This window comes from Typopeltis vanoorti, chromosome 25 (genome assembly GCF_054136105.1).
Source record: "Typopeltis vanoorti isolate ZY-2024b chromosome 25, IOZ_Tvanoo_1.0, whole genome shotgun sequence".
Lineage (NCBI taxonomy): Eukaryota > Metazoa > Arthropoda > Arachnida > Uropygi > Thelyphonidae > Typopeltis > Typopeltis vanoorti.
In genome coordinates this window covers 32,533,873-32,559,611 of record NC_143573.1, presented here as the reverse complement: position 1 = coordinate 32,559,611, position 25,739 = coordinate 32,533,873, and the positions used below count along the sequence as shown (strand labels likewise).

The 25,739-nt window shown below is 34.2% G+C and overlaps 1 protein-coding gene across 1 annotated transcript in view; it reads left to right on the top strand.

Moving 5' to 3' along the window:
- LOC150092638 (two pore potassium channel protein sup-9-like) overlaps positions 1–23,282 on the top strand; it is a 38,263-nt gene extending 14,981 nt beyond the window's left edge. Inside the window, exons 2-3 of the mRNA XM_090414532.1 lie at positions 11,782–12,296; positions 21,914–23,282. Of these exons, the coding sequence (XP_090270658.1) occupies positions 12,014–12,296; positions 21,914–22,734 (1,104 nt within the window). The 5' untranslated portion in view covers positions 11,782–12,013 and the 3' untranslated portion in view covers positions 22,735–23,282. The remainder of the gene's footprint in view (positions 1–11,781; positions 12,297–21,913) is intronic.
- The last annotated feature ends 2,457 nt before the right edge of the window (positions 23,283–25,739 follow it).

Sequence of the window (25,739 nt, the reverse complement as noted above, 5' to 3'; positions counted from 1 at the left end):
TAGAATCAAGGTAAAAGTCTTTCAGGATCTTTCTCTTATCCACAGATTTTTAATAATACGTTCTGGCACCTTTTACTTATTTGTATATGAGATATATAGGATTTCTGCATTGCTTTAATCTTAGTATTAATAGTATTAATATTAATACATGCCAAAATGGAGGGCGCTACCGAGTCATTGTGTTGTTAATAAGTGAGAAGTATTGTTAATAAGTGAGAAGTATAGCCAAGTCAAGTAAAATGAACGATTTTTTGCCGAATAAAAAGGAGTGATAGGAAGATGGCGGCTGGTGTGTTAGTGTTTCGTGTCGTGTATTATTGATGGTGAATTGTGAATTTGATTGATGTGTTTTAGCGATTTATGCTTATTCATTAGTAAAAGTAGTTAGTTTCTTGCTACCATAAACAGATACTTTATTTTCCATAGTGGTTTATCCAGGTAAGTCATTTGTAATTACAAGGGCGATACGCCTACTGCTGCTAGTATCGCCATTGTTTCTTATAGTGACATTTTATTGCTGGTAGATACCTAAGAGTGTCTACGGGATTTGGTAGTGGACCCTCAAAAGTCCACAGGATTATCTTTACCTGCTCGGGATACCTGAGAAATCTCTACTCTTTTTCCATCTGTGTCTGAACACATTTTAAATTATTGTAATGGCAAAACTTCTGAATGAGGCCAAATTCGAGGAAGTATACATGGAATTCCTCAGACTATGAAAGCTGCTGAGTGATAATTGGCCAGGAAAAGTCAATCTCTTTGACACATTCCCACCCACAGCAGTCACAGAGGACAATATGGATGACATAAGCGAAGAGCCCATAACTCTGACTCAATCAGATTTTGCACACTCCCCTAGTATGGAAGATGCTACATCCCAAGACAGCAGTTATCATACCTTGGAAACAGATACACAGCTCCAAATTTTCAAAAAAAAGAAGAGGAAAATCTCCACCAATGTGGAAGAACCAAAAACAACAGGGATAGAAACACTCAATGGTCCTAAAGAAAAGATACCACCAGTCATATTAAGGGATAAGGAAAAATGGATCCCTGTCTCATCAGCCCTCAGAGAACAAAACATCTCATACTCATGGGCCAAAAACTCAGATGAGGGAGTTAAAATACAACCCACTACTGTCTCGGATTACAGACAGATGACCAGAATTATGGACAATGATAACATCCCATATCACACCTTCACTTTACCCAACGAAAAGAACCTAAAGGTCGTTCTACGTGGGATAGCCGAAGGTATCACTTCTGAAGATGTGAGCACTGATCTCTCCAGACAGGGCCTGTCCCCAGTAAAAGTGAGCAGAATGCTCAGATCTGACAAAAGACCAATGCCTTTGGTGCTGGTGGAAATAAGCAACACACAAAAGCAGATCTATGAACTGACAGTAGTATGCAGACTCAAGATTGCAACTGAGCTTCTTAGGAAAAGAGCATCTGCAGGTCAGTGTCATAGGTGCCAAAGGTTTGGTCATGCCCAAAAATTATATAAGACAGGCTTCAGGTGCTTGAAGTGCGGCGAGGGACACCAGACCATCACATGCACCAAACCACGCACAACTCCAGCATGTTGTGCAAACTGCAGAGGACCTCACCCCAACTACAAGGGATGCCTTTCCAATTCAAAAAATCGAGGATCGACAAAAGTAAATCTTGCTCCTCCACGTAACAACGTTTTAAGCAACCAAACAAATCGTCCTCCTGTCCAAAACACCTCGGCTTCAACCTCACAGGAAGGAACAACATGACCAAAACATATGCTGAGGCTACAAGAACTAAGCCTCCTACATCTCTCGAGCTAGAAAGCTCCAACATAACATCCGTATTAACAGCCTCACTTGCCACTATGCTGCAGGAATTCAGCAAGACATGCTCCTCCCCTCAACATCTTCCAGAAAGAGATTCCTACAAGGCACTCAAAACATTATAACAGCGATCTGTCATGAGTAATAAATTCAAACCAAAAGCTCTTAAGATAATCGCATGGAATGCAAATGGATTGATGAACAAGGTTTGGGAACTTCAAGAATTTGCAACCCGTCTCAGTGCTGATATCATCTTAATTGGTGAAATACACCTAAGACCAGCTAATAACCCAAAAATTCGTGGGTACACTATGTGCAGAAACGACAGAATTGGCACAAGAGGTGGAGGCACAGCCATATACATATTAAGAGTTATTTGAATCATAATACAATAGACAAGCCCAAAACAGTAAACTTGGAGGTGACCGGTGTGGAGGTACATACCTTCAATGCTGGGAGTCTCAAGATCTATGCTGCTTATAACCCTCCAAACATTCCTCTGCTGACAACAGATCTGGACTCCTTACTTGGTCCGAAAGGCTCCATAATAATAGCAGGAGATCTCACCTCAAAACACACATCTTGGTACAGCTCATCAACTAACGCCAAAGGCCACTCACCTTTCAATTTTTCAATGCTCAACTCTGTTGTTGTGGCCGACCCTACCGAAACCACCTATTTCAACTCTTCAGGTAACTCGGATGTACTAGATATTGTCATCTTTAAAAATTTAAGATACCAATTCAAATTGGAATCAGTTAACGAATTATCTTCTGACCACAGTCCCATAGAGCTTAATCTAGGTTCATCAGATCAATTCTCTCCCCTGCACACATTCATACTATGGGACAAGTTAGCCAAGGTTCTTCCCGATCATATTGGTCCGCTGCCCAATATCAGTAAAAAGGAAGAGATTGACACAGCAATAAATAACTTAACCATACAAATTCAGAAAGCAATAGAATCAGTCAGACAATCCATTGTCTTCCACCCAACCAACCGTATCCCTGAAGAAATCATGGAGCTTATCAGAGCAAAAATAGGGCCAGAAAGAGATACCACAATACCAGAGCCCCACAAGATAAAACAGTATTGAACAATCTAAATAGGCAGGTCCGGGAAGCTCTTCAAAAACACAGAAACCATCAATGGGAAACCAAATTGGCTAACATCAATACTGAATATCATTCTGTATGGAAATTCTTAAGAGCAATCCGCACCAAAAAGCAACTCATACCCCCTATTCAAACCAAGAAAGGGACAGTTCACAAAGATGAAGAGAAAGCCGAAGCACTAGTAGATAACCTAGAATCTCAGTGCAATCCATCTCATACAAATCTAAATATCAACCTAATGTACAAGATTAGTGTCATGTTACGACACCCTTAAGTCAGAACGCTGTTAACTCCGAACATATCACTCCTACAAATCCAGCAGAAATGATAAATATCATCTCCCATCTAAAGAGTAAAAAAGCTCAAGGACCGGATGGCACAACCAGCAGAATATTAAAACTACTTCCAAGAAAGGCTGTAGTCCATCTCGTCAACATTACAAATGCCATCTATAGATTCCAGCATTTTCCTACTACATGGAAAACAGCCACCATCATGCCACTGAAGAAGCCAGGAAAAACTCCTCACCTTTCCGAAAGCTACAGACCCATAAGCTTATTGTCCAGCCTCGGAAAGGTGACAGAGAAAGTGATCCTCTCAAGACTTCAAGCAGAAACAGATAAGTTAGGAATTTTGCCTAATGAACATTTCGGCTTCCGTAAGGCCCATAGTACAGCTCAACAAGTGCACTGGCTGGTAGAAATCATTACTAAAGGCTTTAACTGGAGACTCAACACAGCTGCCATCTTCATCGATGCAGAGAAGGCCTTTGATAAAGTATGGCATCAAGGCCTTCTCTACAAACTGATAAAATTTAACTTGCCAGTCAAATTAATAAAAATAATACATTCTTACCTGAAAGACAGATATATTCAGGTCAGGGTCGGCGAAACGATTTCTACCAGACGCAGGATCTCAGCAGGCGTACCTCAGGGATCTCTTCTGGCACCTCTCCTGTTCTCAATCTATGTAGCGAACATCCCTATAAACCCAAGAACAACATTCACTGCATTATATGCAGATGATACTGCACTGATGGCAAGATCACTTAGCCCAAAATTTGCGACTAAAAGACTCCAAACCAGCATACACGTTTTAGAAAAGTGGATAGCAGACTGGAGGATCCAAGTTAACCCCCAGAAAAGCTCAACTATATTGTTTACTAGAAAGAAAATCCATACCATGGAGGATATTTATTTATTGGGAGTAAAGATTCCATGGAAGACTGAAGTTAAATATCTTGGAGCGATTCTGGATAGTAAACTCCTATTCAGCAAACATATTAGTTACATTACCTCAAAGACATCCAAAGTCTTAGCACAGCTCTACCCTATGATCAACAGACAAAGTAATATGGACACGCAAACAAAATTAGCAATTTACAAGATGGTAATTCGACCGGTGATCACTTACGCATCCCCGGCGTGGAGCCACACCGCGAATTCAAACATTCTAAAACTTCAGAGATTACAGAATAAGTGCCTGAGGATGATTCTGGATGCCCCTTGGTTTATAAGAAACACCCAGATCCATAGACGAGTTAATGTCCCTCATATCTCTTCCCTTCTCTTAGATCTAGCTGAGAAGTTCTTTACCAAGACAGGTAACCATCCAAACCCGTTAATCAAGGAGCCTCAGAATATAATGAAGCAGAAATCAACAAATATAAAAGACCAAGGTCTATCTTAATTTCAGCTGAACACAGCTAACTTCACTGCCCTCAATGGGCGAGCATATAGCTCAAAAACACTCCATTCAAAGTTCTTTCATTACAAGACAAAGGGGAATATGAAAAGCAATTTTGATTCATCCATCTAGCCAGAAATCTTCACCCATCTAACCAGAAATCTTAGTATTGGTGATAATTTGACCCCAGTAAAGGTTGAAACCGGTATGGTTAGTGGCCCTTCCAATTATGCATAGCATTATATTATGCACGTCCGAAAAAATGCAAAGTTTACATCCTTTCGGGCGTGTACTTTGAATTATAAGGGATACATACATACTAAAGTAAATGACGTGAAGTCATTACCTCTATATACATGTAGCTCAGACGTGAATATATTTCACGCACAAAACATTATTTTGCTTCTTTGGGAAGAGAATTTAACCAAGTATATAATTTCTTGGTATCTTTAATCAGTCTGTTTTGGAACATAAAAGTAACCGTTTTTATTGATCTGGCCTGTTAACTAATGATAGAATATTATCTGAATTGAGCTAAAACAATTAAGTCGCAAAACCAGCATCTTCCTTAGCCGCGAAACACATGGTGTTTGCGTTTTTGGTAGAAGTATCAATAACAAAATAGATAAAATGAAGGTACATCAGATTTTTAATGGCTTTCAGGACAAAAATGAGTGCGATAAATATCAATATGGTAACATTTCTGAATTGAGTGTAGCTATTATTTCCCAATTCAGCTCAACAATAATGCGTGCTCTACAAAAAATCTAGTAGCTTGGTAGAAATTGAAGTCATCATTGAAATTTAATGATCCCTTCTATATTCATCCTTTTTCTATAATATTAGGTGCTTTCGTGTGATATAGGAAGATTTACGAAGGGACCTGTTCTCCCAATCCATTTGTGTGAAAAATGCTTATTCGAGAAGCCTTTCATTGAGTTGGCATAATATGGAGAAGAATGAAAGCTATTTATTTGTGGTATTCTATAGATTTAAAAAGGAAGAATGACTCAATCACAGAATCAAAACCCAGGATGCATGATGCAAATTTCATCAATATACCTGAAGTGAAATTTGACGTCATCAAAGGGATTCTTTGTTATCTTCACCACGATAATATTTCTAGCGCGAACGTTTTCGTTTTTCATTTGTAATTTCTGCTAACTAAATTTCTTAAGCTGTAAACTGTTCTTATGTACTCAGCATTGCGTAATGTTACACGCAACGTTGTGTACACCATTCTGTAGAATATGTGGTTGGCAATGGCTCACCTAATAGATTTAAGAAGGATAGGTTGAAAAATTTCTTATATTTTTTCATGTTCAATCCTCACCCATTGTCTCGCTATTCCTAAGATATCTTCAAAATCTCTCTAACAACTGTTTATGCCATCACATTGTGATATCTCTCAGGTGAACCCTGTTTTGTTTTGAATTTTGTTTGAACATTGACTGGAAATGAATTCGACACGTCAACAATAGCATTTTAATGTCTACCGCACTTAATCTAGTATTTCTCTCTCTCTCTCTCTCTCTCTCTCACTGTCCATTGATTCTACTATATCATATTTCCCCTTTTTCAACCGCTTCAAATTTTATAAGCACTTTATTACTTCCTGTAAGCGTTTTAATCACCTAGTATTTTGAAAAGTTAGTATTTTGTCTTATTCCAAATATATTTTTTTTCAACAAACTAGATTGCAATTCTGTTTCACGTTTCGTACAGTTAGTTTCTCACAAAGGTTGTCCTACTTCGCTTGTTAGTAAACTACGTACTTCTGTTTTCAGACATCGTTATCAGTGTGTTACTGTTCATCGTAGGTTTCAGACAAACTGAAGGAAGCGATGGTTGAGTTGCACGAACGACTACGTCTGAACCTATTGTTTACACAATACTTTTTTTTTCTTAATGAATGCAAGCATCGGGTTCCACATACCCGCATTCATTAGAAGAAACATTTCTTGTTAAAGTGGGTTCTTTTTAGATTGTCTTTTTTTATACCATGAAGTAGTCGTTAAAAAGGATCTCCGTGGGATGTTTTCTTTTACGTTTCTGGGTAGCAGAAACAGTAAAGATTCTTAACACACACACACACACACAACACAACACAAAGAAATTTTCTTCATTAACTGAGCAATGCGTATCTTTTTGTTTTAAACCACATGCCTATTTAAGCTAGCATGTACACGGCTTTTAACTTCCGTAAAACCATCCGTATTAACTCTTACAGGCAATAAAAGCTGTTTGATCTTCATCAAGACAATGCTTTGTTTTTTTTTATTTATTATAACGAACGGCTAATTTCGCTAAAAGGTTTGAAGAAACGATGCGTATCCCATTTGTAATTCCAGGGTGAGATGCCATTAATGGCTTTAACTGCAGCCACGTAACAGCCTGCCAGATATAGTTGATGTAAGCTGTTTGCCTTTATCTTAGTAACGCCATCGTTGGTAGTAGTTGTTTGTCCCTTGGATACCAACATATGTGCTTTGAAGTCCATCATTTCATTTCTCTTTGTATTAATTCTCAGTGGTGTTCGCTCCATTTACAGCCTTGAAGTAATTAGATTGGATGTTATAATGGCGGTTTTCATGATTGCATAAATTTCAATTAATAATAATAATAATAATAATGGATAATTACATTTCAAATACTTTGCAGAAGTATTTTACCTGTAAAATACTTCTGCAAAGCGAATATTTCTATAATAGCTATCTTTAAATATTTGTAAAAATTAGAAGGCTTGCGTTTACGGTTAACGACACCCTCGAGATGTCATGTTTGTTTGTTAAACTTGGATTAAGCAGGCTGAAATTAATGTGAATGCATGCGATTCTAAATGACTATTTTTCTCATAATGATGTATTAATTACAACGCCTTTCCTATTCCAAATTACGTGTGTTCCCACTGCTGACAGAAAAATAGATACGTGCGAGCTTTGATTATGGTTAAAAATTTCTAGTTTGAATTCTTAGTGTTAAAGTTCTCTTTCACAACGCGTTATTCCCGCAACAGCAATGGTCCAAGAACCAAACCTTGCGGCACGCCACTGGTCACTTCGTTTGTCTTGATTCTGCCTCTCCAAAAAAATTTTTTGATATCTGTTCAGCAGCCACCCTCTAATCCACTTAACCAGTGTCATATCCATCCCTTCATTGCATAACAGAGTTCCATGTGATATTCTGTGAAATGCCTTTGCAAAATCTAGCAGAATCATTATAGCCATTACCTTTATCCAACTCTGCTATTACTCTCTTATAAAAAAAGACAATAATTCACTAAGGCATGACATCACTTGTATGATATACCCATGCAAAGTAGTCACTCAGTAACTTAGCTATTTTATCTGCTTCTGCCACCTCATAACCATCATTCTCATTAAGGTTAATCTTCCATAGTGAAAACGTTTTTTTGTGAAAAAGCCATGTTGCCCCTCATACAGTATTATATTTGTATCCACCCATACATGAATTTTCTTTTTGACCAATTTTTCTAGTACTTTTACCACTACTCCTAAGATACTGATTGGCCTATAATTGCTACAGAAGTGTTAGAACCTCTCCATCAAGCAAACATAATCAAATGACAGGAATAAAATACTAACCTAGATTAGTTGCGTTATGTAATTAAAAAGAAATGCAAATACATTAGGCAGTATTCTCAAATACTTCCTTAAAAGTTCCATATACTTCATTTGAAATGGTTCAGAATGACCAAATAACTCCAGTGTGGCATTGATTGTATTGTATAAAGAGGTGAAAGGTTGAAGAAATAATATTTAAACTGTAAAGGTATCCCGAATGATATTATTATTAGCCTTCCACAAAGATAAGTTCATCTTGGGTAGTAATAGCATGGAACCACTAAACATCCCGGGTTCATGTACATGTAACTACTTCAGAATGTGTTCTAATTTGGTTTTATCTATTTAATATTTTCTTTCCAAAAACTGCTATTCCGTTTGTGAGATTCACTAACAAAAATAAATGCACGCAGTTTTTCAGAATGAAACCCTTAATTTTGTTAAGTAGTTTGGATTAACAAAATTAAGGATATTTCTTCCTCAATTTGCATGACTATTGTACATTAAATTTGAATGCACTACATTAAACTGTTGTGTTTTCGATACTCCATAATTCCCCATAAAATCATAAACCATAACAACAGTCAACTCCGAATCATTCTTGTTCATTGATGTTTTATTAATATAGTTCTCGATAATGATAATAATTCGAAACAGTACAACTCTTAACAAAGAGGAAATTAGCATCTCTCGAGCTCATTATTTTATTCAGTTATTTGCTGTAAGGATAAATTAATACTTTTTGTAGCCACGGTAATAACGTAACTTTTGGTTTCGGAAACTGATTGGCTTATAAGGTTGTGATCATGAAAGTGGTGAAGTAGACTAACACAAGATATTTATTTTATCTGCGTTTGAATGCTGAACAAAAGAAGTTCAAAAGTACGTCGCTGTGTGTCATATTAATCCTACTTTACCTACAATGTAACCTCAATGTACAGGAATGTTTTCTCTTCATACATTATTAAATAGGATTCTGTAGTGATTTATCAGCATTTGGTAGCCATAAATGTCCTTGTACCTACATCCTCCAATATTCATTTAACAAGATATACATCGAAGACTTTTTTCCCCTTGAATGATGTACATCACTTTAGCTGGGATAAATCCCTTGAGACTGTAATTGCATGGCTTTCTCCGTAAATTTGATCTTTCACACGTCTCATGGGGAAAAATAATGCAGTTTTGTCAAATCCTTTTGACCTTCAGGTCATACCCAAGGGATTGTAACTGTCTATCCGTCATTGTTGTGAAAATAAGTCGTGCAAACTAATCTTAGCTTACTACTTTTTCTTTTTTGATAAGTTTACTTTCCAAGCTTCTTCTTAGGGCTAACATATATTTAATGGATTTTTATGTACCAGTTCTCTCTTACTTATTGTATCAAGGTATTGTACACGGTTGTACATCGATTATCTTGTCGCTATAGCTTTCAAAACCTTTTAGTAGCTATATAAGACTTATTCTCAAACATCAAAGCTGTAAAAGCTTAAAATACTTCATATTTTGTTTATTTCGATGTTTCTGAAGATTTTTCTAACCAAATAAACTGAATCGTTGTCATCCACATGAATTAAACACAAATGGGTGGCAGAACGAACTGTTCAATTGCTGGTGCTAAGTGCTTACCATGAAACATGTAGCGAAGAGGAAGAAATCGAAAAGGAAGTTCACCTTATTACGACTGTACACATCTCTAAAATATTTATTCTTTGTGAATGTCCCTTCTCTTTAATGACACATTACGCAAAAGAATAAAAAAGAAAGAAGAAACCAAAATTTCTTGTCTACTAAACAAAGTATATTCAAATAAATTGTATGCTTATAAACTGTCTGCCTGAAATGGCCTTTTCTGTTTAGCTACTCTTACACTGCATACAAAATTTAAAATGCTATACGTGTTGTCTCATTTTCCGAGCTTTGAGTTTAAATATTTAATGGAATGTAAAATACATTGCACGCTATTTAATATAACTCTGTGAAACGACTTTTTTCCCAATGCATTGTATGCTGAGCTGTTCTGACCATCTCCTGTCCACCGGGCATGCTTTATGTACATTTTCTCACCATCTCCATGGATCTATTTCCCCCCTCGTGGTCTTTCCTCTTCCACTTTCCATTCAGTGCCATTTAATGACATTAATGACACATCATTTTGCTCTCGTAACTTAGTCTTTGAGATTGAGATAGTGTATACGGTAAAGTGCCTTTTTCTATTGCTTTCAAAAGTATTTGCAGGAGTTAAATAAAACTTTCGGCTCACAATAAGCACTCCCTTGGGAAGCAGCGAACAGCGTCCTTTGAGTAAACTAATGTTTATCCCAGTGCAAAAGAGTGAAGTTTTTGTTTTGTGTAATTTCCTATTCGCATCCCTTGTGTAGAAGTGCAGAATTGTGTTATTTTATACGAATGTATCCGATTTCAATCGGATACCTTCGTTATCCATTGTTGTGAATTATTATTAATAAGCTCTTTCTTTGTGAAAGTGATCATTTTTGTAGATTGTTTCAAACAAGGCTGCCAGATCTACGAGTTAACTGATGGTTGGAAAGAAAGAATAAAGAGGAAAGCGGTACTAAATGGATTTGAATTTTATAGATTGCAAACCTCAGAAAATATATATGAGCGGTCGTTCGAAAGAATGGAAAGAAGAGATGAATTAAAAGGTGAATAATATTAACTTCTTTGTAAGGTTTATTACCTCGTGCAGGTGAAGTTCATGCGAACTGCATTATGTAAATAATCTATCTGAATAGTTTAGACAATGGAAAATATTCAAACTTTGCAATTATTAATGAGATAGACAGCAATCAAAGTATTTAACTACTCTTTGCGTTTTCATCTCCACCAAAATGCGAATGTTGTTATGATGCGACACTGCTAGAAAACAAGGCATCATAAAATTCTTTGTCGCAATGAAGCATATAACTGCAGGGACGTTACGAAATATAAATGTAGTACATTTAATTTATATTAAATTTTAGCGTTGCTACCAAAGTCAGAATGTTGACGTACCATGATGTACGCTATTTCATACACACGTAAATATGCATTCCAAGAGAAACAGCACACGTGACATTAAAGCTATGTAGTTAAACTGAAAAACCTTGGAGCAAATATGCATTCTCGCTAGCATGAACACTTTGGAAAAAGAATTTGGCATAATTCCAAAAAGCAGATATCGGATTTTGTACAAATATTTCTTCTTAAATGAACAAATCTAAAAATGCATTTGAATTTAAAAAAAATATCTTTTCAGTTTAGAAAACTTTAATTATTTTCTGATAAACTGTAGATATTATCTGAATAAAATATTTAATTTCATTGATGGGTTGCAAAAAATCCAACAGAGAAGAATTAAGGTTAAAACTTAGTTTGTCATTAAATTTTAACAGATAGAAAACTAATTATTCTTTATGAACTAAGAAATTACACTAGTACAATAAATTATCTACAGTTTGCAAATGATTAATAGAGAAACAATGAATTATTGAATATTTCGTTGATATATATAGAATATACAAAAACTTTGATTTTATTATAAAACACGAGTCTCATTAAATTTTCTTCTTCCAGGAGAGTTGCTGATGTCTTCTGTTTTCCTGTTCAAATTAATTAAAAAAATGAAATATGAACAATGACTGCTTACAGAATCCATACTCGAGTTCTATATTGAACATGTGTATTAGACAACATAGTATGACAATTTGAAACGTGAAAATTCTAACATTATAATACTTATCTTCCATAAATTCATAAATGAAAACGCTAATGGGCTATTCTGGAAAAAGATATTAATCTCAGAGATATGAAAAGACAGAACGTACGCACACTGTCTCTAATAGTTTGCACCTTCACATACTTGTTGGTGGGAGCAGCTATTTTTGATGCCTTGGAGTCAGAGAATGAAGATAGACAAAAGTTAGTGCTGAACTACGTTGAAGATTTATTCATTCAGAAGTATAATATCAGTGCAGAAGACTACATGGTGTGGACTACGGTTATCATTAAAAGTGTTCCTCATAAAGCTGGTATCCAGTGGAAATTTTCTGGAGCGTTTTACTTCGCCACAACTGTTGTGACAACTATTGGTAAGTAGATATCACATTTCAAGAAAATCGTGAGTATTTAACATTTTCTAACCGATGTTAAACATCCAAAATTGGAATTTGGGATAAAGAGTATAAATTGTACAAACGCATAATGAATACAAGCTGTTCGTTTGTAATTGTGTTTGCTTAAAATAGTTTAAAATTTGAAAATACATTTTTAGACATTGAGGTGAGTGTTTATTGATGAGAAACATCTTCTTAGAATTTTTTTATTTGGTTTTTACATCTAAAATATGAGCAATAAGGGTAAGCAACATATAATTCTCTTATGTTGTACTGAATTCGGAATTAACGAAATAAACTCTGTGATTTAAAAGTTGCAGATAGAAACTGTTCGAATAGTGTCATATGCTTTTCCTTCTCTATCTTAACATAATAATCTTTCGACTCTCAATCATGTGCATTTTTCAGATAACATTAAACAAAAAAAGTTTTAAAAATTGTGTTCATTCATAAGAAAGCATGGACTCATCACGAATTGACCAAAAAGCATTGGAGAATGCTTATACAGAAATCCTCGATTAGTGCGCCTAATGCGTTGTTTAAAACAGGCGCATTAATCGGAAACGCACTAATCGAATAACCTAGGAAAAGTATAATTCGTTCCTCGGATTTCTTTTTTGAACCTTAATTTTTTTATAAAAGAATTAAGGTACGTCTCAGGGCCTAGTTAAAGAAAAACCATGACGCTGAAAGACAATAAAACATATTCAGAATATAAATTTTATTATTCTACTTCTTAACAAAGAATTGAGCTAACGGTGTTAGGCGGGCATTCCATTTCTTGTTTTCATATAACTATTGTCTCTTCTACTCTTCTGCAAGTTTCACTGCTTCTCTCTTCATCAGGATCAGCCTCTAAGCATTGCTGCTTAAAAACTTCGATCGTACGAAAAACATTTTCAAGTTGTTTCTGTGAAATCTCTTTTGGCTGACCATCAGTGGTTAAATTTTCTTCATATTCTTCGGGATCTTCCCGCTGTGCATCTTAATTTAGCAGGTCGGAATCACTTAATTCTTCAGAATGAGAATAAATTAACTCTTGGACGTTATCATTGTCAATCTCATCAAAACCCAGTTCATGCCCGATGTTGGCAATTTCCTCAACAGCATTATCCATTTCATTTGAAAAGCTTCCAAATTCTTTTGTACAGTGTGGAAGAATGTGCTTCCAAACGGCTCGCATATTGCTAGCAGTAATTTTATTCCAAGATTGATTAATCTTTTCAATAGTATATTTAACATTAAATTTCTTCCAGAATTCTACTAATATCATAGAATTCTCACCAGATGTTGCTTCTATTGCCTGTTTAAATGTTCTTCTCAGGTAGTATGCCTTAAAGGTTGCGATAGTCCCTTGGTCCGTAGGTTGTATGAGAGAAATTGTATTTGGCGGTAAAAATATCACTTTAATATTCTCACACAATGAATCAAGAGAAGTAGGGTAACCAGGTGCGTTGTCTATAATAAACAGAGCTTTAAAATCAAGATTATTTCGTTGCAAAAATTCTCAACTGTTGGACGAAAATAACTTGTGAACCAGCTTTAAAATAAAGATTTAGTAATCCATGCTTTCTTGTTAGATTTCCAAATAACGGGGAGAGAAGCTTGATCAATGCTTTTGAAAGCCCTAGGATTTTGTGCCCTATAAATTACCATGAGTTTTAACTTTAGATCACCTTCGGCATTGTCATCTAATAGAAGAGTCATTCTATCCTTTGCGACTTTATAACCAGACTGAGATTTCTATGATTTGGCCAGAAAAGTCTTGGAAGGCATTCGCTTCCAAAAAAGGCCGGTTTCATCGACATTAAATATTTGTTGGTTACAATAGCCCCCTTCTTCCACAATTTTCTTCAAAATCTCTGGATAATTTTTCTGGCCACCTCTTTATCTGCACTTGCAGCTTCGCTGTAATTCGAACATTATGTAGGCCATTTCTCTTTTTGAATCGCTCAAACCACCTAGCACTAGCGTGGAATTCTTCTTTTACATCGTTGATAGCCATTTCTTTCAAGATTGCAAATAGACAATGCTTTTGATTTAATAAGATCAGTGCTTTGCTTAGCGGGATCCGTTTTTGGTTACAATTTTTGATCCATGAGAAGTCTATCTAATTCAATCATTATAATACTTTGATTTCGAGTGGTCATGCATGATGAATTTGAAGCAGCCTTACCTTTTTTTCTGTATTCAGCAACTTTACTTAAATTTGCTTTTATACTTGATTCACCCATTTTGTGTTCTTGTCCTATCTTTGCTCTGGACTCGCCTTGTTCATTTTTCTTTATTATTTTAAGTTTTTCTTCCAATGAGATTACTTTTCGAATCTTTTTCACACATCCACTTTTTTGCTCACTAATTGTTTCACTCATGATTAAAGCTTGGGAAAATACTTTAAAATAAAAAAGGAAGGGAAAACACATTCATATAACATTGTAAATGAGGCACGAGATACGATCATCAAAACTCTATGTAATTATAGTATGTACCTTGATCTTCAATTTTAGTGGAAAAATTTTCTTTATACTACCTTGGTGATTGGTCACTAACATTTGCGACACAGATGTTATTTCGTTCAGTTTTGAGAACACGCCGCCCATTGTTGTAACCCGCTTGCAGGCAATTTTTATGACGGTCATAAACAGCGGTATTCTCTTTCCCGATTGTTGAAAGATTTCGATGTGTGAAAATTAACGATAATTCATGAATATATCCATGTTTAAAAATATTCCGCTTGGTCACTGACATTTCTACACAGGTGTCATTTCCTTCAGTTTTGAGAACAGAGGATACGCCGCCGATTGTTATAATCCGCTTGCAGGCAATATTTATGACCGATCATAAACAGCGGTATTCCCTTTCCCAAATGTTGAAAGGTTTCGATGTGTGAAAATTAACGATACACAGATGTTATTAGGTGTTCTGGATCTGAGCTTTTCGACATATTCTCGAATATTATTCTCCTCAGAATATTTCCACTATAAAATATTTATTCATGAAAAATGCTTAGAAATATTTTTTAGAAATACTACATGGAAGTAGTGTAGTATGCCATTAAAAATAACTTTGTAAAATGTTTTAAATCGGTAACTAAATTATTTCATTCTGGTGAATGCTTTTTTAGAATAGTTAGCCATAAAAATGTATGGATAGAAAATTTTTAAAATCTGTAACATTTATTTTTAAGATGTATACAGGCTCACTAATCGAATTTGGGTATCGAAAAAAAAATGACACACTAATCGAAAACGCATTAATCGCGGGATTACTGTACAATTAGCAGTACAATCTACAGTGACGATCATTGTTTACCCCTGTAAATGTAGCTGTTCTGGTTAACAATAATGTACTACAAAAAAGTAATTATTAAAGGAGATAATTTAATTTTTGTTAGCTATATCCTTCTATAACGAACATTCAAACTCGTCCTCTAGAAGCGTTCATGTTTATCTAAACATCCACTAAACTTCTTTCATTTCTATACTAATAAATTTAGACCCTAGAATTCTAAAGATTTATGTGTAAGAAAATGCAATCAAGCCAAAAGGAGAAAAATAAGATATCGTTATTTGATTAGCAACGCGTATGAACTTGGCTATCGACTGAATACTAAGTAATCTTTGTGCATACTGAAATAATTAAATTTTAAGAGAAATTTACATTAATTAGAATAACTCACTTACCTGTTTATTCTTGGTCACTTGTGATTCTGTTGACAGAGCTACTTCTCGGAATATTGTTGCAAAACTTTACACGCTATATAAGGTTACCAGATGGGAGTTTCTTGTTTCATCAAAGAGAATTTTCGTATTATAGCTTTACTCTTCTCGATACATATTCTGATAAGCTAAAAAGCAATTCTGCTAACTATAAAATGTTTATCCAACTCATTACCAAACATTAAAATTTAATTAGTTCAAGTAACCGATGCATAATTAGCATTCTTATGAAAATAATGTGGTGATGAAAGTAAGTTTAGAAAGTTCTAACAAACACAGATATTCTAATAGCAAATGATGATTATTTATAACTAATAGTTCACTTATTAGATGTATGAATATCCTCATTTTCATGAATATTAACTAACCACATATTGTTAAATTTCAAAACGCAAGTTTTCATAGTGTCATCGGAATAAAGGGTATACCTCGATGAACTAATAAATGCAAACTTGTTTGTTTTGTGGCGATTTTTACGATAAGTGAAAGATCCAAGTGATTGATGTATAGTCCCACCACATCAGCGAGAGCTGTCGTTGGCAGACTGCCAAGAAGAGTCAATTCATGTTGAAGGGGGAGTAAGAAATAAAGCGTTGTACGAATTGGTCACCAACACGAAATCACGTGCTTTATGCGTAAAATTTTGCAACTGTTATACAAGCAAAATAGTTACCTCTTTAAAAACTACAATGATCATAAAAGAGAAGTTAATTTTCCGACGTGTAATAATAAACACTCATCCCACAATGAAGATTGATTACCCTCTTATCGGAATGGATTCTCCTTCTTTTGACATGCGCAGAAGTGTCGAAGGGTCTCGTACTTGTGGGCGTACTATAAAAACATACAAAGACTTGCTAATACCGTTTCCAATTAAATCAGATGCAATATTTTTACCGTGTTTTGAATCTATTTCAGTAAAGATCAAATATAGTACGTAGCCGAAAAAAGGCATAATATCCTGTATGCGAAATGTGTTCACTCTGTTTTTTTTTACTTCTCTTAGCTTCCTCCATTCCTTCTTCAGTGAACCAGTTGTCATTGAATAGTAATAGAAGTATGTTCAATAGCGATATATTTCCTTTTAATTTTTAGGACGTGTTACTTCGTTCAGATTTCGCTTCTGTTTTATATGATTCGCATGCCTTTTGAAGTTTGAAATATTTTAAGTGACGCCAACAGTTACTTATTTCAATAACATTTACTATTGAATCGCAAGTACTTCAATTTTTAACTTAATAAACCATCGATAATGGTTTTACAATTTACTTCTTGAATGCATCTATTTTTTCTTTGAGTTAATTTTAAACACCTGTCCTCAATTATGATTGAGTATCTCTAGCGTAAACACGACAAGGATTACGGAACCAATGGTAGCTGCATTCTTCAAGGCAATAGTAGTTTTATTCAAACAAACCGGGATGTTTCCTTACGTAGCATGACGTAGCTGTTTTATTACTGGTGACTTTGAAGGACAGCTAGCATATATATTGTAACTTGAGTGGTAACTAGTTGCTACTCGTTTTGTAGATTTTGTGAGCGGCACAGGGATTCTGCCATTTTCAGCGGAGAACTACTTAAACAAGTTTGCTGTAAAAGTGGTATAAAGTAGAATCAGATTATCTGAGATACAGAATAAAGCATATTACTAAGAAAGAAATCATTTGAATTCCACTCTCCAACCAAAAGACTGTAGATTCGAATCACTCCGTGCATGGGTCGCTGTGAGTTCCTTTAGACAAGAGATTATTGTTCATCCCAAGTTGGCTTGAAGTAAAAAGTTCATGTTTGCTCTCCAGATGACAGTTATCTGACCTCTAATCTACTCTCTATGCTAAATGTCTGTTACGTTTACAACCTTCTTCAAGTTGTAGAATTATGAGCCAAAATGTTAGGGTGTATGACGGAAATAGTTATTTATATGTGACAAGAGATAAATACAAAATTTCGTAGTTTCTGAAACAGATATTGTTGTAAAATATAGCAAAAAAAAGATTTTTATTCCCTCAAAACAAAAGAACATAGATACGCCTAACTATAAAGAAATAATTATCAAAATACATGGCATTGAATGGAATAAGTTTCTTTTGTTATTTATAATACTGTTTTTATGTCCGCCTCACTAAGAAGGATAAAGAGATTTTCTTTATAATTCTTTCATGGTTCACATTATTAATATTTTATTTTCTGATATTTCACGCACAAACGGCATATTTTGTATACTGAAAAACAAAGGAAATTTCCTTACCTATCTAATACAGTAAATTACCGAATAAAAGCACTAGTAAATTGATATCATTTTCAGTATATACCACACCAAATTATCCCGTATGGTAAAGAATCAAGATGTCGCCTAAAATACAGTTTATTTTCCGACTCTTGTTTTTCCGAGTGAAAAGCGCATTGGTTATTCAACCAATAAGTTGTGCGAAATCGCACTAAAGGCGTGGATGGTTATAAAGTTTTCTAATTGGTAGGCGAATTTATCACTTGTTTTTATATCACCTTCTTATTGAAGATCTATAACTGAGGGAAATTGTTCAAAGACTCCTTAAAGCGTTCTACGTTTGGTTCTTAAGAGCAGGGTCTCCAAATTATCAAAACCGTAGCTTATCGATAGCTTGACAACCTTTTGTGAGGGGAATTCAGACAAAATATTACAGTAATTTCTCCAAACAGGTCATCCTCGCTAGCAACTACCAGAATATGACACAGTGTAAAGTTCAATTTAGTTTTATTTAATGTATACTTCAAGTGATTTTTAACAAGCATGATGATCATTACATTTGAACTGTATAAAACAAAACTGTATTTCATCATTACTTATTTTGTTTTACATTTTATTGGTGTAAAAATTGTTGTTATGCAAGCAAATATTATTTATCATTTTTGAATTTAAAACTGTTTCACAGGAGTACAAAATTTTTCATTTCCGTAATATAATAATGCAGTCTTACAAAGGGTCCTTTAAGTTGCACACATTACAGTTTTCCGTTACAGTTTTCATCTTCAAATGCTCAATATATCTAATGAAGATGAAGGAGAGGGCGTTATTCTGTTTTCCGAATACAAATCAGGCTCACAGGCCTGATTTGAATACTTTGTATGAAGTTATCGGGAGAGAAGTCATTGTGTCACCATGTTAGGTTCAATATATATGTAGTTCGTTTTATAAGAAACATTATCAAAATGTTGCTGGAAGAATAACACCCTATTATTTTTTCTTCAATATTTTATTTCTTTTTTTTTTTTAAATATTTTCAACCCTCAATAATAGTTACTTAAAGTTTCTGTAATGTAATTATCCCCGTAATAAGCTTGAGAAGTTAATCTAAAAATAATTACCCCTCCTCTGGTAGAAAGAAAATCGCTCAACGTGTACAGTACAGGATTTTACAGGGATGCATAATGCAAGGTTTCTACAATACAAATGACGCGGTTGTGCACCCCAAGGAATAATTTGCGCACAGATTATGGATCATTTCTCAGAACGTGACAAAAGCCTGAAAATAAAAGATTTCTTTACTTTAAAATATACGCAATAGACTTGTTTATAAATTCTCCAAATAAATAATAATTTCTCAAAGTATTATTAATTATTTTTTACATTTGATCTCTCTAAATGGATGCTGTATGGTCGCTTTATCGAGAGTTTTGGGAATGAAGTCTCTGCTAGAAGAAGTGATAGAATCGCACAATCCTTTTCACACAGAATAGTAGGAATGGCACAAAACCCATACCATGATGGGATTCGAACCTACAGCCTGTTGGAAATTGTTCATATAACTTAAATTGTTTTCGTGAATCTCCCACCCTGTGTAACAAAGCAAATTCTAAAATAAAATAAAAATCATTAAAACCTTTACTTACTTTTCTATTTAAAACACGCCGTTTTTCAACTGTAGTTATTCCAACATACAGTATATCATCGTAAATCTGATCAATGTAACTTGTCTAATATCGTTGTTCTTGAACATTTTGTCATTTATAAGTGTTTAAAGGATGAATTTTGACAAAAGCTGAATTTTTATTTCTCCATAAACTTATGCTCAACAAGAATAACAACAAATGGTGCCTAAATAAGATTAGCTACTTCACATCGCTTTATTCACAGTGGAATAATTGTCCAAAAGACCAATATTTTAAAGTTTTAAAACTTAGTTTTAATGTCTTACTCTGGAACGACTAAGCAGATCGGTAGAGTTTATCAATTCAATTACAGATTTCATTTTAAACACCAAATTCTGCTTAACTACTAACTACTGATTACATAAAAAAACTCATGAGTTTCCGAAACAGCTTTATCTTCCAGATAATTCAGGTTCTTTCTTCGCAAAAGAGGCAAACTGGCAGAAGCACACACGCGCACACACAACTAAAATAAATAACACACTTCCTTTGTTACTTCTGCAGTAATTGTAATGATAATTCAATTCTATAAAGTCTTGTTTTCTGTTGTTATGTAAAAGAACTTTAATTGCGTTTTCTGTGTCTTTTTTTTTGAAATATCCATGCTTTTCGAAACTAAAAATAAAATTTGTTTTCCTCATATATGAGGTGTAAAACTTGATATATAAAAGGATGAGAAAAAAATAACGAAATCTTGGTTGTAATTTAAAAGACTTATACTGGCAAGAAAACATTCATTTTACAGATATCACTCTTTATCAACTTGCTTCCTTAGTCATAATCTATTCAGCTGAAATCACAGAGAAAGTATAGTTAAGAAAGTCTGAGGATTGAGTGTTGAGTACTTCGATAAAGGGTGAGCCGTCAATTAGCCAAATTGCTATCGTCTAGAAGGACGACAATTTTATGAAGGTTTTTAGAACTACTAATACTGAAAATAGGATTCTGAGGTGGTAAGAGGAAGCTAGAATTTGTGTAGAAAAACCATTTCTCGGAATTGAAATAACGCCTGTCTGCAACGGAAGAGAAAGTCAAACTTCCTAGAGAGTCCGCTATAAATCTAATACTTTAGCTATCGATCCGTACATAAATCTATAAGATAGATATACTTCAACTATAAATCTGATATTTTTATGTCAGGAAAGGTCGGAGGCACATTTTAGGAGATAGGGTATCACTTCTCTTTAAGATGTGGGTATTATAAGAATAAAAAAGCAAAGTAGAATTCCTTGTTTTCTTCACTTTTTTTGAGAAAACACAGGAACAAAACAGAACTGAATTTTGTCGTTGTATTATGTTCATAGGTTATCTCTCCTTGATTATGAACGGAATAGATATCATCATTTAAAGTACTTTCTCTATGTATTCTTGGTGCTTTAGTTATTTGTGAATGATGGACTACTTGTCAGATGAGGAGAATGGAATATAATGTGTTATCAGCAGAACTATCGATTAGTTATCAGGGAAAACATTAAACTTTTTTGTTAATGTAGAGGTACTACGTTGAGATAAATTTGGTTTTGATGTCTGCCGCGACTTGCAGTGAATGATCAAAGATGAAACCAGCCACCCATTTACGAACAAGAGAACAGCATAAGAATTTCAAAATGAAAGAAAGTATTATTATTAATGGATTTTATGACAGAATAATGTTAAGAAGTTGTATTTAGACATTAAAAGATTAATAATATTCGATCTTTTTAAGCGCTGGTAAAATCACTTATGCACATAATTGTGTTATGTTTCATAACTTTCCAAATTACTGAACAGTAAAAGTATTTGTCTTATTTTTGCAACTTTCCATATTACTCATAACTTTCCAAATTACTGAACAGTAAAAGTATTTGTCTTATTTTTACACGTATTCATATCAAATGTATGACACTTCTTGAGTAGTTTAAGGAGCAATAATAAGAAGTGCAAAAGCTACTATAAAATTCCTACATATCTTTTCTTTTCTTGCAGGTTATGGCCATTCAACTCCAGCCACATGGGGAGGAAAGACTTTCTGCATGTTTTACGCCTTAGCCGGCATTCCACTGGGTCTTGTAGTTTTCCAGAGTATCGGGGAGAGATTGAACACGTTCGTGGCTTGCATGCTCAAGTACTGTAAGCAGTGTCTCGGAATGAAAAACAGCGACGTCTCCGAAACGCATCTTATTTGTCTTGTTTCGATACTGTCCACGCTCGTTATGACAACCGGAGCTGCGGCGTTTTCCAAATACGAACGTTGGAACTACTTCGACTCGTTCTATTACTGCTTCATTACGCTCACGACGATCGGCTTCGGAGACTACGTGGCCCTACAGAAGGAAAGTGCATTGCAGAGAAACCCAGAGTACGTGGCGTTCAGTTTAGTTTTCATTCTGTTCGGTCTTTCGGTGGTCTCGGCCGGCATGAATCTGCTCGTCCTTCGTTTCCTCACTATGAACACCGAGGACGAGAGAAGAGACGAAGCCGAGGCTCAAAGTGCAGCCCAGGAAGCGGTGAGACTAGAAGGTGACGTCATCACAGCCAATGGAAGTGTCATATCCGGTCATGGTCCGGACAGCTCAGACAGCGACGACACCACGTCGGTGTGTTCGTGTTCGTGCTATCCTCACAAGAGAATCACGAGTCAGAAATACGCCCTGAGGAGATCCTTGAGCAGATCGCCTCATTTGCTTCAAATGAATATCATTAGTCCATCGGATACAAAGGACGACATCTTGGACTCCCTCCATCAGTCAGAATCAGAACTGTCCGAAGAATATTTCGAAGCGAATCAGAAGCGAGCGTCCATCTGACAAATACCCAATCGTAGTAATTTTAATGTTTTTTCTATCAAATCGGACTAGATGACCTTCAAGTGAGATGACTTATTCAGTAGAAATACTGGCAAAAAATTGAGTTTTCACTTCGCTGAATTCAAAGGTTAAAGACTTTGATAACCATATTAGAAATGGTAGATCGTTAGACTCGCCTAATGGGTATCATTTTATTTTCTCTTTCAATCAAACTATAAGGTGATTAGAGAATACCTCCAAGAAGTCTGAGTTTATATTTCTATAGACGAGCTAAAACATTTATAACTTTGTATATTACTAGATCATTAGCTGTCGTAATGATCCTCGCCTGGACCTTTAGAATGTTATAATTTCTAAAAAGATCCACGGCTACATAGGTGAGATTTCAGAGTAAAAAAGTATTTGTGATTTTCTATCAAACATTCAAACATATTTAGTATTTTTTTCAAATTCAAAATGCAATTTTATTGAAATAAATATAATTTTACTGTTAGGAATCCTGTTATCTTAAAAATATCAATTCTAGTTGTTTTTAGTAACATGTTTTGACATGTTTCGTTTACTACTGCAAGTGATTCTCTAATTTATGAACAGTATAAATCTTTCTGGTAGAAATTTATTAAATAAATTCGTATAAACTCAATAGCAACTAATCTTAATGGAATACGTCTGTCATAATATGTCTAAGTTACGCTTTCATTGCAAGACCAGATTATTTTTTCCATAAAAAATATTTTCTGATTATCTGTCAGGAGTTCCATATAGGCAATCGTTCAATTATCTTGCAAAATCTTGTTTTATTTCTCAGTTCATGTGTTAGAGTCTACGTAACGTACCAAGAAAGCGGAGATGATTCTTTTAGGATGCTGACATTGGATTGTTTCGTAAATATTTATACTCAGAAAAGTATAAGAACTTACTTTTGTCCTCTAGCTATTATAAATAGTTATTCTAGTATATACTTTTAAAAAAGTGTATAATATTGAAAAACAAAACAGATGAGTTAAATAAGACTTTTTCTACTGCTTGTTATTTAACTTACCTGCAGGCAACATTGATTTCAAAATAAATATTTGAAAATGAGGTTTTCAAATGCGATTTTATTTGTTCAAAGTTTATAGTATTCTCCTTGACTGAAGACCTTGCTTATGACGCAAGAGTCCAGTAATTTTCGATATCATTGCCGTATTGTGTACATATAATCCATTTTCTTGGTGATAGCAATTCGAACAAATAGTTTATGGTTTATCCTTTTGATAAACGGGATTATTCTTACTGACTGATTAGAAATGTTTAAACTTTTTCTAGTTTACTATTGGTTAAATTTTCGTAGCTAATTAAAACTATCTGAATAGGAAAATCTTCAAGATCCGTAAATTAAGTTGCAAATCCATAATTGCTTATCTTTCGTAATTTAATGTTTCTCTAATTGCTATAATCAGAAGAAAAAAAGTTATATTAATTGCAGAAAATCAAGAGTAGACTTAAGCCTAAGATTTATTTTATATCTCCAATTAGTGTCTTGCTTGTTTTAGTAAAGACGTTTCAACTTGTATCAAGTTAGCTGGCTATTAAATCGTCGCTAAGATATGTGAATGTTTTATAAAGCCTATTTAACAAGTAGAAGGTTTGTCAAATAAGCATTAGTACTGGTGTAGGAGACAAAGGAATACGAATATCGGGTGAACAGTAGTCATTCTGTCTTGATGTGTCTACTTGTACAAAATTTAATTATCCTTAACGTAATGCTTGTATTAAAAGGAGAGTTAACTGTTCATAATATAAAGCCATTCGTTTTAATTAAAATTGTCATCTATAAAACCTATTAATCGTTATGATTGAACAGCTTGTCTATCCTTTTAGGAGGATATATTTAGGTTAATTCTTATAGATACACAATATCAATTTCGCTTCCAAATTCTACGTAAAATGTAAGTGATGTAAGTGTATATCATATTTGAGTTATATAGATTTCAATGTTGAATGTGTGATTTATAATTTGTAATGAAACAATTATTGTATCATTGCAATTGAAAATAGCAGATAAACTAGTGTTTTATAGTGTTTGAGAATGTTTCTGTTTATGTAAAACAAAAATGAATTTTTATATCAAAAAAATTCATTATAGATGTGATAAAACTATCTAGTGTTTTTCCAAAGTGTATATGCTTATGTAATTAATTATAGAACCTTCGAGTAGTGATTTGTAGTATTTTAACTGATGATGCTCAATTATTATTGACATATACAGCGAAGCCTCCGGCATAAGTTCTGTATAATATTTATTTTTTTCTAGTTATAAATTTTGTAAAACAGAGAGATCGTATACTGAATTTTCTCTGTAAAGTTCCTCATATAGCTAGATGTAGTTTTTTGATGTTGACTAGAGGAACGTTAAGCTGAAAACAATTTCGTTGTGGGATCTTAGTGAGTCTATGTATTCAGTGTCATGACTATATTTGAAGTGTGTGAGAAAAATGTTACGTATCAAGATAGAACAGTAAAATCTCTTGTATAATTCCAGTACACTTTGTATAGTTTTAGTAAGCCTGTAGTTATATGAATGATAACCAACGACGTACTAAATACTTGATTTACTATATGAACTAAATGTTAAGTGTATAATAAATTTTCTATTTTTCTCTGTTTTTAACAAAATAAAGGGTTCTTTTCTAAGTTTCAGTTATTGCTTCGAAGTTTAATTAAAAGCGGATACGTTGACTGTAAATTCTAACGATACGAATAATCTCTAAAAATCTAGAGTCCTACATGTCTGTATTTATTCTTAAGCACTGCCTTATCATCACTTATACAGATTTTCTTACGTTATGTAAGTAATCAGCATACATAAGATGGAATCGAATTCTGTAACTACATTAAAAGGATCTGTTAGATCAAACTTAAATCTTATTGTTCACTTATCTTTTGCCTTTTAGACAAATAAGGAACATTTATTAGTATTCATCTGATCAGTAATTAAATTTTTAAGTGTGTAATCTATTGTC